The sequence below is a fragment of the Pongo pygmaeus genome, chromosome 21 (genome assembly GCF_028885625.2).
Source record: "Pongo pygmaeus isolate AG05252 chromosome 21, NHGRI_mPonPyg2-v2.0_pri, whole genome shotgun sequence".
Classification (NCBI taxonomy): Eukaryota; Metazoa; Chordata; class Mammalia; order Primates; family Hominidae; genus Pongo; species Pongo pygmaeus.
In genome coordinates, this window is record NC_072394.2 from 51761521 (window position 1) to 51779079 (window position 17559).

A 17559-nucleotide genomic window follows, 5' to 3' on the forward strand; every position below is an offset into this window, starting at 1 on the left:
GAATTATGCTTTAAAACAACATTTTTAAGCTAGTTTTGTGTGAGTGGGAAATACTGTTTTTCTTAAATGCTTAACTAAATGCTTAATCCTGCCTCAGCTACCCAAGTAGCCAGAATTACAGCTACCATTTCTCAAGCATTTACTAGGTGCCAGGCATTATGCTCCACACGTTAACATATATGCTCTCATTTAATTCTCACAGTAAACCTATTTGGTGGGTATTATCCCTGTTTTACAGATGAGGAAACAATGACAACAAAAAAGTAGTAACTTGCACAAGATCACACAGCTAGTAACACGCTGAGATTCAAACCCAGATGTGTCTGACTTCAAAGGCAACTGAACCGTGTTATGCTACAGTGACTATTCGTGTTTGTGCCTGATGTTACTTTCAGTCAAATGAAAAGAAACACTTGATTTATTCAAGGCTTGAGGTCTGCATGTGAAGGAAAATGAGGCCTAATGAGATAAATAACTCATCCTTAATTATATTATCTTTGCTGCAAGGTTAGGATCAGAAACAGACCGCGTCAATTCCTTATCTCTCATATTATATCATCTTACGCTACAGCTGCAAAAGGCAACTCCGTATCTCCGTGTCCTTAGATGGTTGGGAAAAAAGTTAACTCCAGATATGCAAGAATTAAGTTCCAGAATGTGCTGTTAATACAGATAACAAACAAGTTTCAAAGACTGAATTATTTTTTTCCTTTTTTTCCACGTTCTAAAAAGACTGAATTCTTGAATAATGATTAGCCAATTTTAAAATTATAGTCAGACTTTAATTCTCTAAGATAAGGGGAACGACAAGGATAACTGAAACCAGAGACAATACAAAATACTCACTTTGAGACTACATGGTGAAACCCTGTCTCTACTAAAATGCAAAATTAGCCAGGCAATTGCACCTTCAAACCTTTTGCCTGGATTGCTTACAAGTGAAAAAACTGTCTTCCCATTACCTCTTATCCCTGCCTTAAGGTCCTTGTGCAAACAAGCAGGAGAGGAGCCAGAAGTAAGCTGCAGACAAGAGGCAGCCCAGAGCGGGAAAACTTACGGGCAATCAATCACAGGTGCTTGAGAATTGTCTCTGTTCAGAATCCCAAACCACCATACACTATTTGGAGTTTTAAAAGCAAAATATGGCCAGGCAGGGTGGCTAACACCTGTAATCCCAGCATTTTGGGAGGCCAAGGCAGGCAGATTGTTTGAGCCCAGCAACTCAAAACAAGCCTGGGCAACATAGTGAGACTTCATCGCCACAAAGAATAAAAAAACAAACTAGCTGGGCGTGGTGGCATGCACCTGAGGTCCCAGCTACTCAGGATGACAAGGTGGGAGGATTGCTTAAGCCTGGGAGGTCGAGGCTGCAGTGAGACATGATCACACCCCTCACTCCAGCCTAGGCGGCAAAAAAAGACTCTAAAAAAACTAAAACCCAAATATTCCAAAAAGAAGCACATATTTTCTTTGACCCATTGGCAAGGATGAAAAAAGAAGCAACTTCAAAAGTCTATAATCTTGTCTAAGTATAGTTTTTGTTTAAGACAACCTCATCAGTTTGAAAATATGTATTTTGAATCACAGCACCACTTTCAAGAGTATAAAAAAATAGAAAACATTCCAGGTGGGTTATAAATGCACAAGCAGTAGGGACAATATTTACCTTACAGTGAGCTGGACCTTGCTCACACAAAAGCTTATACTCAAGCTGGATCTTGCTGAAACAAACTAACTCATTCACAAGACACAACTGGGATTTTTCTCTATGGGGTTCGCCACATGAGAAGGAAGTGAAAAATAACGTTAAGAGCACTGAAGTCAACTAGCAGTATGTAAGACTACTATTCTCCTAGGGATATGAAAATAGAGGAAAAACAAATGGAAGGCCTACAAATGTAGGCAGCCATGATACAAAACTGCAAATCATTCCAGGAGTACGCTCCCAGAGAAGACGCAACTGGGGTCTTTTCTGAACCAGTTGAAGCCAGGTAATCCAGGAGAGGGTGTGTCTTCAAAAGAGAGTGAAGTCAGGGGAGTAACTAACCCACGGCAGGCAAGCAAGATTTGAAATCAGATGAAGCACTGTTATTAAAACCAACTGGAATACAAGGTCTTCTGAGCAGACACTGGTTACTGAAACAGCTGCCAGCTGTACCCTGCCCATTATTTCGCTAAACTCAACATGCCACTACCATCTCTCAAACAACAGTTGTCATCTTCCATACAGTGAAACTCTCATTCCTGGGCATCCTCTAGTCTTTTCTCCAAAGGCTGCCATCCTCAGACCTTATCTATTTCTAACAATTATATAAATAAAATAAAATGATATTGGTGGGCAGAAGTTTTACAAAGTCAATAGGATTTGGACACCAGAATTCATTAGAAGAAAAAGCAATAAATCCCAGAGGACGGAAACAGTCTGTGCCTTTTCCTTTTAAGAGTCTCATATGGCAAATATGGGGAAAATAACCTCTCTCCAGGACTACGAAAAATCAAGAATGCTATCTGGTGAACCAGTCCAAGGAATTGTGGGGGTGGCATGGAAGATGCCACGCAGCTGAGTGGGAGAAGCAAACACTCTAAGAACAGATTTATAGGCCAGACATGGTGGCTCACGCCTGTAATCCTAGCACTTTGGGAGGCCGAAGCAGGCGGATCACGAGGTCAGAAGATCGAAACCATCCTGGCTAACAAGGTGAAACCCCATCTCTACTAAAAATACCAAAAACATTAGCCAGGCGTGGTGGGGGGCGCCTGTAGTCCCAGCTACTCGGGAGACTGAGGCAGGAGAATGGTGTGAACCCGGGAGGCGGAGCTTGCAGTGAGCCGAGATTGTGCCACTGCACTCCAGCCTGGGCGACAGAGCGAGACTCCATCTCAAAAAAAAAAACAAAAAAACCAGATTTATAAAGTAAAGGAAATGAGAAGACAAAGGAGGAAACTGAAAGGAAACAGGCACAAGGAAGGGGATGAAAAGACTGTTATAAGGTGACTCTGGCATAGAAATACCCACATACTAGGCTGGGTGTGGTAGCTCACATCTGTAATCCCAGCACTTTGGGAGGCCAAGGCGGACGGATCACGAGGTCAAGAGATTGAGACCATCCTGGCCAACATGGTGAAACCCGTCTCTACTAAAAATACAAAAATTAGCTGGGCATGGTGGCGTGTGCCTATAGTCCCAGCTACTCAGGAGGCTGAGGCAGGAGAATCACTTGAACCCGGGAGGAGGAAGTTGCAGTGAGCCAAGATCGTGCCACTGCACTCTAGCCTGGCGACAGAGCGAGACTCCATCTCAAAAAAAAAAAAAATATATCGACACTGACACCCCATTTATTTCACTGGTCTTGCCATGTTGCAGGGAGGGTGCTGGGAAGCAGAATACTGTTTTTATTTATTATCCCCACTCCCTTTTTTTTTTCTTAGTCAGACCCTGTCTCCTATTCATAAGAATATTGGTTTTAGGTTTTCTTTCTTTAGCCTTAGTTTCTTGTCTATAATATTTTTAGGTATTTTTCAAGTGTTTTAAATCTTTTTTTTTTTTTTTGAGATGGAATCTCGCTCTGTTGCCCAGGCTGGAGTGCGGTGACATGATCTCGGCTCGCCACAGCCTCTGCCTCCCAGGTTCAAGCGATTTTCCTGCCTCACCCTCCCAAGTAGCTGGGAATATAGGCACACACCGCTACACCTGGCTAATTTTTGTATTTTTAATAGAGACAGGGTTTCACCATGTTGGCCAGGCTGGTCTCAAACTCCAGACCTCAGGTGATCCACCTGCCTTGGCCTCCCAAGTGCTGGGATTATGGGCATGAGCCACTGTGTCCGGCAAAGTACCTTTAGTTCATTTTCCTAATAATCAGATTTGAATGTTTCTATACTTTGTTTTAAGTCAGTCTCAGTCTGTTGCCCAGGCTGGAGTAAGACAGCACGATCACAGTTCACTGCAGCCTCAAACTTCTGGGCTCAACCAATCCTCCTGCCTCAGCCTCCCAAGTAGCTGGGACTACAGGTGCACACCATCAAGCCCAGCTAATTTTTAAACTGGCCTCGCAGCCTGGCACAATGACTCACACCTGTAATTCTAGCAATTTGGGAGGCCAAGGCAAGCTGATCACTTGAGGTCAGGAGTTGGAGACGAGCCTGGGCAACACAGTGAAACCCCATCTCTACTAAAAATACAAAACAGCCAATTGTAGTGGCAGGCACCTGTAATCCCAGCTACTCGGGAGGCTGAGGCAAGAGAATCACTTGAACCCAGGAGCCAGAGGTTGCAGTGAGCCGAGATCACGCCATTGCACTCCAGCCTAAGCAACAAAGTGAGACTCTGTCTCATAAATAAATAAATAGGCATCCCAAAACACTGAAATTACAGGTGTGAACCACCCTGGCCAGCCAAGAAGGAGACTTTTTTTTTTTTTGAGACAGGGTCTTGCTCTGTCTCTCAGGCTGGATGGAATACAGTGGTATAATTACAGCTTATGGCAGCCTCGACCTCCTGGACTCAAGTGACCCTCCTGCCTCAGCCTCTGGAGTAGCTGGGACCACAGCTCAGCCAATTTTTGTATTTTTTTTGTATAGATGGGATTTCACCATGTTGCCCAGGCTGGTCTCCAACTCCTGGGCTCAAGCAATCTCCCCACTCGGCCTCCCAAAGTACTGGGATTACAGGTGTGAACCACCACGCCTGGCCATGACGCAGAAAATTTTCACAAGAAAATAAATTTGGGCATTGTAGCTCACACCTATAATCCAGCTATTCAGGAGGCTGATGCAGGAGGATCCACTTGAGCCCAGGAGGTTGATGCTGCAGTGAACCATAATCACACTACCGTACTCCAGCCTAGGCAATAGAAATCCTGTGAAACAAACGAGAGAAAAGAAAGGAAAGAAGGGAAAAAAACTCTGCTTCTTTATTCCATTTCCAATTGATCGTCATTATGATTTCTAAACTACTTCTGGAACCTTCCAGACTTAAACTTACTTGTTCAAAACAAAAATAAATAAATGTCAATGTACTTTTTTGCTTTCTAGTAAATCTGGCTGCCCCCTTGCTTGGGATAAAATCTTACGGCCATTCAAAAAGAAGGCTTATGCAGATATAAGAGCTCTTCGTCAGTTGTGGGAAACTTATTTATTTTTTATTTATTTTTGAGACGGAGTCTTGCCTTGTTGCCCAGGCTGGAGTGCAGTGCCATGATCTCGGCTCATTACAACCTCTGCCTCCTGGGTTCAAGCGATTCTTCTGCATCAGCCTCCCGAATAGCTGGGACTACAGGCGCGCACCACCATGCCTGGCTATTTTTTGTATTTTTAGTAGAGACGGAGTCTCACCATATTGGCCAGGCTGGTCTCGAACTCATGACCTCGTGATCTGCCCGCCTTGGACTCCCAAAGTGCTGGGATTACAGGCGTGAGCCACCGCGCCTGGCCTATTTTTTCTTTTTTTGAGACAGAGTCTCCCTCTTGCCCAGGCTGGAGTAAAGTGGCACAGTCTCAGCTCACTGCAACCTCCACCTCCCGGGTTCAAGCAATTCTCTTGCCTCAGCCTCCTGAGTAGCTGTTATGGGCGTGCATCACCAAGCCTAGCTAGTTTGTGTATTTTTTGTAGAGGCAGGGTTTCACCATGTTGGCCAGGCTGGTCTCAAACTCCTGACCTCTGCTGATCCACCTGCCTCAACCTCCCAAAGCGCTGGGATTACAAGCGTGAGCCACGGCACCTGGCTTGTTCTGGGAAATAATTTTAAATGCAGAATTATCCCATACAACGATGAATATCCAAGGTGGTATTTACTGCTCAATTCTTTCTGCCAGCCACCACTCTTTAACAGATGAGGCTTTATAGTGTGAGTAGTTTTCAGCTTTCAATTCTCTTTCTCACAACCTACAATGGTCTGTCAACTGAGGCCCCTGTCAACCCCCTACACAACCAGTGTTCTATATCTGGGATAAAGAAGTGTGGGTGGTGATACTTTCTTTTGCTTTTTGAAGGTAAATGTGAGAGCTCCCTAAATCTGCAACCTATCAGATCAGAAAACAGGGTAAGAAAACATTTGAAATAGAAGACACTTGGATTCATATGCTTACCTGCAGCTGCACTGGTGGATGTAATAGATGCAGAGGGTAAAGCAGAGTTTTGAATGGGTCTACCTGCATTTTCAGAGGGCAGAGAGCTAGTAGTAGAAGGAATACTCATCAAAGGCTGTGAGAGAAGAGACTGGTTCTTGTTCAGTATTTGGCTCCCTGAGAGAGCAGCAGATGGGTTCTGAACTTGCACTTGAACTTGAGACATGGTCACTTTCAACAAAAGTGAATAAATGCAGGTAAACAGCTTTCAGTGCAGGTTAATTCAGTGCTATGAAGTCTAAAGTTCTACCTAAAAGTTATAAGGGAAAGAAAATAAAAAGGTAAATTATAGAGGAGATATGTAATTGCCAATATTCAGTCAAAATGGTGTCACCTACTGAGTTATGAAAATAGCTCCACTTAGCATGTAGCTATGTTGATTTATTCGAAATATGTTTCTCCTTGGTATACAGTAAGTTTCTTGGCCTTGTGACTTTCCCACAGTGTTTTTAAAATGATTTACAATACCCGTGTGCTCTGCATATTCATTATACAAAGAGAATCAGTAGGGTATAATATTTATTGGTGAATATTAAGAATTGCAAACTATAGCTTACATGCAAAAATGCAAATTTGAAAGTATGGAGAGGTTTCTATAGTAATTGGGGCATAGTAAGGTTTCTTTCTGGTCTCAAATTTACAAGAAACTGAAAGCAAACTAGGTTTATAATACCAGGAACAGGTGAACGTGAACACTGCTTCCTCTTAAGGACCAAGGTTCAGACTGACAACCTTAGGGCCTTCAGTTGACAGAAGGCAGGTAGAATACTTCTGCTGTTTCTTTTTCCCTATGGTGATGAGAGATGTATTGTTTTCCTAAAAGGCTTGTTTGAGGTCTTATTTAATTACAGACCCCAAACAAGAAAACTATCACACTCCTACCCAGGCTCACAGATCCTGAGAAGTGATGTGAGTAACAAAGACCATACTAGAGAATTTTTACTATTAAAAGCAAAAGTGGAGATGAAGAAGACAGGAATGGATTTTAGACTGGCAATTTTACTGGTGTGGTGGTGGGGTGGGGAGCACTGGAACTTGTTTACTTCATATTGTAAATTAAGAGAATAATGAAGGCATTACTTCTAAATACATTAAATTTCTTCACGAGACAAAAATAAGGACAGGTGTGCTCATTTTCATGGCCATCCTTTAAAAGCTGAAAATGTTTTTAATGAGTCAAAGTACTTAAAAATAACCAGTGGCAACAAAGAACAGAAATGACAGGTCTCTCAGGAAATAGCCAACCAATGCAGAAACCAGCAAACCAACTAATTAAAAGTTCTATTATAAAGAAACAGTTACTTTAATTTTTTTTTAATATCAAAATGATTTTTAAAGCTGGTCCTCAAGAAAGAGATGAATGACCAGAGCAATTAAGCTACTTGAGGAGTCCTAACACATTCTCTCTTACTGAGAGCAAAAAGGACTGCAAAACTCAAAAGAAACTCAGCCGAAATGTGACTCTGGATAGCAGAGGCATAAGTATTACCTTACTCAACAAAATTCCCCAAGAGTGCAGTTGTTCTTTTTTACTTTCAGAATCAGAACAAAATAACAGAGGAGTTCCATTGAAGATCTACATAATGGTCTTAGAAGACAAGTCGCCAGTGTCAAGAAACAAGTCCAGAACCATTCAGAAGTCAGCTATGACCTTATTTCATTGGGTTTTTTTTCCGTCAGCTGCTAAAATAGAAACACTTTTTTCCTCCTCTCTTCCCCTCTCTTCATTTACTCACTCACTCCTTCTCCTTTTCCTGCTTTTTGTAAACTATCTTGAGAGCACTTTTTACAACAAAAAAGTCACTTGTAGTGTATGTATGACTTCACAACACCAACCACAGGTCTCAAGGTCAAAAAATGAGCTAGGAGTAAAGTATCTGCTCCAGAACCTACTCCCATCCCAGAAAGAGCAATCCAACTGTGTCCTGAGTGGCTCTTAGAGTTTAAGATTCTGAATGAATGCCTAAATTTAGAAAGGGTGTGGACCAAGGGATTTTTGGTTAATGTTTTCTAAAGCAGGCTGACTGCCAGGATTTCAAGTCAGTCATAAATTTTTAATTTTTTTTTTTTTTTTTTTCCCCAAGACAGCACTCTGTTGCCCAGGCTGGAGTGCAGTGGTACAAACTTAGCTCACTGCAACCTCTGCCTCCTGGGCTCAAGCAATTCTCCTGCCTCAGTCTCCCAAGTAGCTAGGATTACAGGCATGAGCCACCATGCCTGGCTAGTTTTTGTATTTTTAGTAGAGACAGCATTTCGCCAGGTTGGCCAGGCTGCTCTCAAACTCCTGACCTCAGGTGATCTGCCCACCTCGGCCTCCCAAAGTCCTGGGATTACAAGTGTGAGGCACCGCACTCGGCTCAAGTCAGTCACAGATATGTAAGTTTTCTAGAGGCTGAGAAAGGAACAGGCTTTTTAAATTAAGACTGCCTCAAAAATGTTACCCTTAAATTCACCTAAAGGAGTTACGTCTAACAGTTGGTTGAAACGTAGTTCAAAACAAACCAAAAAAAAAAAAAGCTAAACTCTCCAAATAAGACTAGGTAAATTTAAATTTCCAACATGATAAATATGAAAATGCAACAAACAATACTCACAAATTATTAGTCACCTGCTAATTTAAAATTTTTATGTGTCTTATTTAAGCCTGAACAGAGAATCTAAGGCAGTGATTCTCAAGAGGGAGCAATTTTGTTCCCCCAGGAGACATCTGCCAATGTCTGGAGACATTTTTTGGTTGTCACAACCAGTGTGCAGAATGGGGAACCTACCGATATTTAGTGGATAGAGGAGCCAGGGATACTGTTTCAAGCACACATATACCAACCCACAAAATACAATCTTACTAATGTAACAAGTAGCTTATATTCTTAGACAGGAAAAGAAAATCCCCTTTCTATCTCAAAAGGCCCTAAAAAATAGATGCTAATCTTTTTTTTTTTTTTTGAGACAGAGTCTCACTCTGTTGCCCAGGGTGGAGTGCAGTGGTGTGATCTCCGCTCACTGCAAACTCCGCCTTCTGGGTTCAACCGATTTTCCTGCCTCAGTCTCCCGAGTACTTAAGATTACAGGCATGTACCACCACACCCAGCTAATTTTGTATTTTTAGTAGAGACAGCGTTTCACCATGCTGGCCAGGCTGATCTTGAACTCCTGACCTCAAGTGATCCTCCCGCCTCGGCCTCCCAAAATGCTAGGATTACAGGCATGAGCCACCACGCTCGGCCTGACGCTAATATTTTAACACCCAAACAGATGCTCCTCTCCCAAAGAAAAGCCGGGACAGACATCACGGTGATGAATGGGGGAAAATATATCATTTGCCACATAACTCAAAAAACAAATTAAGTTTTTCATTACTGATATAGTTCACACCAGCCTTCAAGGAACTGTGGAACTTTGGAAATACAACTTCTGTGTAAATTCTGAACCTGTTGCTCAACAGTACTGTCCTGAAGACTAAGTCCTTAAATGCAAATAAGTCTTTTCCTTTAAACCTGTCTTTAAGGATTGTTTTCCACCAGGTAAATTAAGGACTCGAGAAATCAAAATGCTTTGTTAGAGTCTTCTTAGAGACAAACACTATTTTATACACAGTAAAATTAGGTTGAGAAGTTTGAAACGCAAAGATTCTTCAGATCTCGCTGGTGCTGGAAAATACCTCTTACTGTGAATTGTGTTGTGCTGCCATTTTCCTGCCTTTCTGCCTCCCACACAGATGAGGACCTTTCATCTCCTGGTTCTTTCCCTATTTGAAGGGCTTTAGACACCAGATCAACAAAACATACTTATCTTAGTCTCAAGCCCTAATTTTAGATAGCATACATAAGCACCATAATAAAAGGTGCAAAATGATAGAGTTATGGGTGTTTCTTTGAGAAGATTCCTTAATTCCATGTCCTCCTGGTTCTTAAGATTGGCTTGGTAACACAAAAATCTTCTTATAAAAACAGAATCTTGCCTTGGCTGGCAGTTACCGTTTTACAAGTGCCAAATAGTTTCTATGGGTTGTGGTGAAGGAGAATCTGGGCACATGAGCGCTACGAAAATTTTTTTTTAATTATACATGATGTACTAAAAAGTGGTCACAAAATGAGTATTCAGCACTCAGCAGTGAACCTACCAAGACTAGACCATACTGAGCACAGTCCGAGTGATTTAATATACAAGGCAGACCCTTCTAGAAATGGTTTACAGAACTATCTGCAATCCGTGCTTAGTCTTTTTTAAATTATCTTGTGCTACTGCTAACACATGGTTAGTCTTATCCACTTTCAACTTACAGACTGTTAAATCTTTGCACTATGAAATACTTAAGCAATTATGGAAAAACATTTTTTTTCTGCAGACAGTCTCACTCTGTCGTCCAGGTTGGAGTGCAGTGGCACGATCTTGGCTCACCATAACCTCTGCCTCCCAGGTTCAAGTGATTCTCCTGTGTCAGCCTCCCGAGTAGCAGGAACTACAGGTGTGTACCACCACACCTGGCTAATTATTTTGTGTTTTTAGTAGAAACGGGGTTTCACCATGTTGGTCAGGCTGGTCTTTAACTCCTGGCTCAAGTGATCCGCCTGCCTCGGCCTCAACAAAGTGCTGGGATTACAGACATGAGCCACCGTGCCCAGCCAGAAAAACATTTTTAATAATCAATTTTTAAACTGGATTAACACAACTTATAATGCAATAGCTATACTTTTGTTTAATCAACATATCATTCTCCTTCATAATAAGTGATATTTCCAAACAAGATGTGTCTGAAAAAAAAAAAACAGAAGGAAAGAAGTCATCCCAATTCTGGAGAAGCCTCCTTTTCAGATCGTCACAAACATTTCACTAAATGTCTCCCCTTGCAATTCCTTTGGTAAATCTGATGTAAGATGGATATACAGATACAAAGGAGCACTCCTGTGCCTCGCTGTTATAAAGCAATAGCAATTCTAAAATATATTCACTCAATAGTCTATAAAAACTTATTAAGCATCTATTACATGTGAACCCATAAATGGCAGATTGCACATTCTTAAATGCTGGAAAGGATCTGTGTGTTAAACTCTTCCTCAAAGACACAAGCCGACATCTTTAAGCAATCACGTGTAAATCTATTATTCTGTTCTCTTTAGTTTGTTGACAGTCTCCACTCCAAGAGAAACTTGGTCAATTAAAAAACATCAAGGAATAAACCACTTTTTCTACAATATAAAGTCCTTTTCAATAGCCTTTAAATACACCTATTAATACCCACATCATTCCTTATACCAGTTATTTCTTTTCTTTTTTTTTTTATTGAGACGGAGTCTCGCTCTGTCGACCAGGCTGGAGTGCAGTGGCACGATCTCGGCTCACTGCAAGCTCCGCCAGCCGGGTTCACGCCATTCTCCTGCCTCAGCCTCTCCAAGTAGCTGGGACTACAGGCGCCCGCCACCACGCTCGGCTAATTTTTTTTTGTATTTTTAGACACGGTTTCACCGTGGTCTCGATCGTGATCTGCCCGCTTCAGCCTCCCAAAGTGCTGGGATTACAAGCATTAGCCACCACGCCCGGCCTATACCAGTTATTTCTAAGATTCTTTTCTGACACATCTTTCTTGTTGCAATATGGTTGAATGTTTTCTGAAAGTAAATTCACTCTCCACCATTACTTCTCCCTCCCAGCCCCCCAAAATAGTAATTCATTGACTCCAAACATTATCCAAATACCTGCAGGCAGGCCAGACGCTAGTACAGAAGCATGTCAATCACTATCGTCTTATATGATCATTTCCAAAATGACCGCTTTAAGGTCAATGTCAAGCAAATAATGTTCAATAGCAGGCCTATATATACTAAATCACCCAATAATAAAACGTTTTTTAAAAGAAATATGACCAAACTACTTTAAAAAAAAAAAAAAAAAAAAAAAAGAAGAAACAAATCACTATGTACCTGATGCTCAAGACAAAGAGGAGATTAGCCCTGAGGAGGCACACTCACTTGAAAGACAATAAAATTAACCAAAAATAATGCCTGGAAACAACCCAGGCTGTTCAGGATCTTTGCACCTGCAATACAAGTGAGACTGAATGTGGTCCCTGTCTCACACTTGGCCCAATGCCATTGGCAATGGAGGACTTTCTTTCCACACAAATGTAACAGTTGGGAGGTCAGATGGTCTGCTTAAAGAAACACTTCCTAAAACAGATTTTCATTATTAATTTTCATCCTAGAAAACCCATCACACCATGCTAAAGTGAAAAACAATTTACCTCTATAGCCTAAAAAACTATAAGCCTTATTTTCTTTTCTAGTTTTAAAACTTTATCAAGTTTCTGTCTCTCCTTCTCTAGGAGACATTCTCAAAAATAACAAAATTCAAGCACATATATTTATAAAGTTTTTAATCTAAACTTATACAAACATAGAAAACTTTTAACGCAATAAAAATGAATACCTGTTCATGATCTGCTGGAGACTTTTAAAAGTAGTACTGTGTGACATTTTCTTGACTATGAAGGGGCTTGGTTCAACATAATGGTTAACAGGCTTTTCCTTTCAGAAAAGGGAAACTGTAATCTGTAACCATGTGCCATCTACCTAGAAACACAACTGCATTCACCACCATCTTCATGCAAAACAGACCAGTGCCAAGACTCAGTTTCTAAGAAACCACCCTTGCTGCTAAGTAGCAACCAACGATGTTAAATCAGATCAAACTTCTGAGTTGTAGCTTTCAATTCCACTCCCAGATCTTGGCAACCCACTCCCCTGTGCCTCAGCTTCCCAAAACTTTATAATAGGATATTCGACAAAGCCTCACTTGTAGCAATCACAGAGTCAACACACTAAAGGAATCCTGAGGCATGATAATACATTTTTTTTTTTTTGAGATGGAGTCTCGCTCTGTTGCCCAGGCGAGAGTGCAGTGGAACAATCTCGGCTCACTGCAAGCTCTGCCTCCCGGGTTCACACCATTCTCCTGCCTCCCCCTCCCAAGTAGCTGGGACTCCAGGTGCCCGCCACCACGCCCAACTAATTTTTTTTTTGTATTTTTAGTAAAGACGGGGTTTCACCGTGTTAGCCAGGAGGGTCTCGATCTCCTGACCTTGTGATCCGCCCACCTTGGCCTCCCAAAGTGCTGGGATTACAGGCATGAGCCACCGTGCCCAGCCGATAATACAATTCTTAAAAAAGAAAAGCATTAGGCCGGGCACGGTGGCTCATGCCTGTAATCCCAACACTTTGGGAGGCCAAGGTGGGTGGATCACCTCATGTCAGGAGTTCGAGACCAGCCTGACCAACACGGTGAAACCCCGTCTCTACTAAAAATACAAAATTAGCCAGGTGTGGTGGCACATGCCTGTAACCCCAGCTACTTGGGAGGCTGAGGCAGGAGAACTGCTTGAACCCAGGAGGCCAAGGTGAGCCAACATGGCGCCATTGCACTCCAGCCTGGGCAACGAGAGCGAAACTCCGTTTCAGGAAAAAAAAAAAAAAAAAAAAAAAGAAAGAAAAGAAAAGTATTATACAAATCCAGTGTGGCGAGTTTAAAACCATTCACTGAGCTTTGTACAACTTCGATAATTTCCTTATGCTTCCATTTCCTCATTCTCAAAATGGGTTGTCTACCAATTACTACCTCAGAGATATGGTACAGCAATGTGCTTTCAACTTTTAGAGGGAAAGTGTTAAAAGCAGGAAGCAGTATTAATCCACATAGTGTATTTTGCATTGCCCTGACAAAAGACCAGAAAATCTTGAACACTCTTAGAAAACTCCTTTTTTATCTGAATGTTCACAAGCTGCTAGTGGTAAACGAAGCTTGATTCATAACCCTATCTCACAATAGAAAACAATGCTAAATTCATTCTACGAGTTTGAAAATCATGTTTAACATAAACAATCTGAGAAATCAAAGGGTTTTTTAAAAAAAGCAAACCACAAAAGATACTATGACCAAGAAGCTTATTGAGCCAGTCATGTTTAATGACAGCTTCAGTCATCAATTCTCATGTCTCTATATTTAAAGAACATAGGCTTTACATTCTTGCCAATAACTTTTCCTGTACTTACTTTCTAATTAAATCAAGAGTAAAGATGAAATTCAAACTGCATAAAATTTATTTTGTTTCTCTAATATTACAGCCAGAAGTAAAAATCATTCTCCACACAACTCATTAAAGAGTTCAAAAGTACCACTGATTATCAACAGGCCAGAAATTATAAAGCCAAATTATATGCACCTTTTTTAAAAAGAGGGCGTTCCAAGAACAATGTTGTTTTTGTTCAGTTCTGAGAGGTTAAGTGGTTAATAAACTCTGGAAAATAAAAAATAATAATAATTTAGTAGGGTAGGTCTTTTTTCTGAAACTGAAGACATACTGCTCAAGTTTTTGGGGAAACCTATAATTTACGAGTAGGGAAGACTGAAGGCATGTCATGGTTTGAGGCAGCACGCAGTAGAGTCTTCAAAAGACACAAGCGGCCAGACGTGGTGGCTCATGGCCTGTAATCCCAACGCTTTGGGAGGCCGAGGCGGGCGGATCACCTGAGACCAGGAGTTCGAGACCAGCCTGGCCAACATGATGAAACCCCATCTCTACTAAAAATACAAAAATTAGGCTGGGCATGGTGGCTCATGCCTGTAATCCCAGCACTTTGGGAGGCCGAGGTGGGAAATTACGAGATTAAGAGATTAAGACTGCCGGGCATGGTGGCTCACGCCTGTAATCCCAGCACTTTGGGAGGCCGAGGCGGGTGGATCACAAGGTCAGGAGATCGAGACCATTCTGGCTAACATGGTGAAACCCCGTCTCTACTAAATGTACAAAAAATTAGCCAGGCGTGATGGTGGGTGCCTGTAGTCCCAGCTACTTGGGAGGCTGAGGCAGGAGAATGGTGTAAACCCGGGAGACGGAGCTTGCAGTGAGCAGAGATCGCACCACTGCACTCCAGCCTGGGTAACAGAGACTTCGTCTCAAAAAAAAAAAAAAAAAAAAAAAAAGAGATTGAGACCATCCTGGCCAACATGGGGAAAACGCATCTCTACTAAAAATACAAAAATAAGCTGGGTGTGATGGCACACCTGTAGTCCCAGCTACTTGGCAGGCTGAAGCAGGAGAATCGCTTGAACCTGGGAGGCGGAGGTTGCAGTGGCTCAGGATCGCGCCACTGCACTCCAGCCTGGCAAAAGAGCGAGACTCTGTCTCAAAATAAATAAATAATACAAAAATTAGCCAGGCATGGTGGCGCAGGCCTGTAATCCCAGCTACTTGGGAGGCTGCGGCACAAAAATGGCTTGAATGCGGGAGGCAGAGGTTGCAGTGAGCCAAGATCGCACCACTGCACTCCAGCCTGGGCCACAGAGTGAGACTCTTTCGGGGGGAAAAAAAAAAAAAAAAAAGACACGATTGCCTGGAAGCTGGGTGAAGAATATTTTGCAGAGACACATTTATAAGAGACAGCAGAACTTTCCTTCTCCAGTCCCAATTATTTCCTGATGAGAGTAATGTGAATATCTCATAATGTTTAGGTTTTGTCTGTTCGGGTTTTTTTTGAGATGGAGTCTCACTCTGTCCCCCAGCATGGAGTGCAGTGGTGTGATGTCGGCTCCCTGCCACCTCCGCCTCCTGGGTTCAAGCAATTCTCCTGCCTCAGACTCCTGAGTAGCTGGGGTTACAGGTGCCTGCTACCATGCCCGGCTAATTTTTTTTTTTTTTTTTTTTTAGTAGAAGTGGCGGGGTTTTGCCAAGTTGGCCAGGCTGGTCTCGAACACCTGACCTCAGGTGATCCACCCACCTCAGCCTCCAAAAGTGCTGGGATTACAGGCATGAGCCACCACACCCAGCCTCATAATGCTTTTTAAAAGGAACTGTACATTACATATTGTCCAATCACATAAGACTGATTTTCAAACCTGTGTGTTCTTTCCCTTTATACCTACCACTTTATTCATAAATGTCGTTGGCATATGCTTGGTGACCCAAATACAATTTCATGGAAAATTTTACCAAAAGGCACTGGGTACATAAATAGTGGCATATTAAATTGCAGAATATGAAAAAAGCACATTATCTCTAATAAGTCCAAATCATAATCATTTTTAGAAGTGAACTTTACATGACAGAATTCGAGTTTAATTCTCAAATTCTGCAGTCTGATTTATCTAGAGGTCCCTCAACTTAAATGGTAGTCGTCAGTAGTAACACAGAATCTCTTAACTTGAGATGCTTTTATACATTCTTACAAAGTGTTTTTGCTTGTTTCAGTTTCTCACTGCTACTATGGCTTAACAGGCAATAAAAAATTGCTGTTCACTGTCTAATTGATTCCAGAAATAAATCATGAGCTCTAGTTTATTTTTTGCTATTTTAACAGCTCAGGTTCTTTTCGTAGATAGTATATTATACTAACAACTTTCCAGTCTAGAGCCCAGTTGTTCTAATATCTCAGCTATTCAAAGACTGGCATGAATGGGAACTGAAAAAGTCCTCTGAGCAGCCCAAATACCTAAGACCTTCTAACATAGCCCATGCCTTTTACCAACAGGGGCCTCACCCAAGCCAAGCTTTTCTATGTTGAACAATTATTGTAAGTTTGGGTGTCTAGTTTTTGTTTTGTTTCCAAATCCCCTATCCCCTATTCTGAGAAGCAGGGTGTCTAGTTTTTTGTTTGTTTGTTTGTTTGTTTGTTGAGACAGAGTCTCACTCTGTTGCCCAGGCTGGAGTGCAATGGCATGATCTCCGCTCACTGCAACCTCCGCCTCCCGGGTTCAAGCGATTCTCCTGCCTCAGCCTCCCGAGTAGCTGGGATTACAGGTGCGTGCCACCATGCCTGGCTAATTTTTTGTATTTTTAGTAGAGATGGGGGTCTCACCGTGTCAGCCAGGCTGGTCTCGATCTCCTGACCTCGTGATCCGCCCACCTCAGCCTCCCAAAGTGCTGGGATTACAGGCGTGAGCCACCATACCTGGCCCAGCGTGTCTAGTTTTCTAGCCCAAAGCAGAAGTAAAAAATAAAGGCCAGGTGTGATGGCTCATGCTTGTAACCCCAGCACTTTGGGAGGCCAAGGCAGGTGGATGGCTTGAGCTCAGGTGTTTGAGACCATGCTGGGCAACATGGCGAGACCCTGTCTCTATTAAAATAAAATTTAAAAATTTAAGGGTCGGGCGCGTTGACTCACGCCGATAATCCCAGCACTTTGGGAGGCCGAGGCTGGCAGATCCCGAAGTCAGGAGATCGAGACCATCCTGGCTAACGCGGTGAAACCCCGTCTCTACTAAAAATACAAAATAATTAGCCAGGCATGGTGGCGGGCACCTGTAGTCTCAGCTACTCGGGAGGCTGACGCAGGAGACTGGCATGAATCCAGGAGGCAGAGCTTGCAGTGAGCCGAGATCACGCCACTGCACTCCAGCCTAGACGACAGAGTGAGACTCCGTCTCAAAAACAAAAAAAAATTTAAA

General features: G+C 42.3%; 1 protein-coding gene across 7 annotated transcripts in view; it reads right to left on the minus strand.

The window, feature by feature from the left end:
• STAU1 (staufen double-stranded RNA binding protein 1) overlaps positions 1-17559 on the minus strand; it is a 74768-nt gene that overhangs the window by 46497 nt on the left and 10712 nt on the right. For 2 of the 7 annotated variants that reach the window (XM_063659326.1, XM_063659327.1), the window contains exon 2: positions 6088-6376. The exons of the other annotated variants lie outside the window; for them this stretch is intronic. In XM_063659326.1, coding sequence (XP_063515396.1) covers positions 6088-6292 — 205 coding nt within the window. In that variant the 5' untranslated portion in view covers positions 6293-6376. The remainder of the gene's footprint in view (positions 1-6087; positions 6377-17559) is intronic. 7 annotated transcript variants of the gene reach the window in all.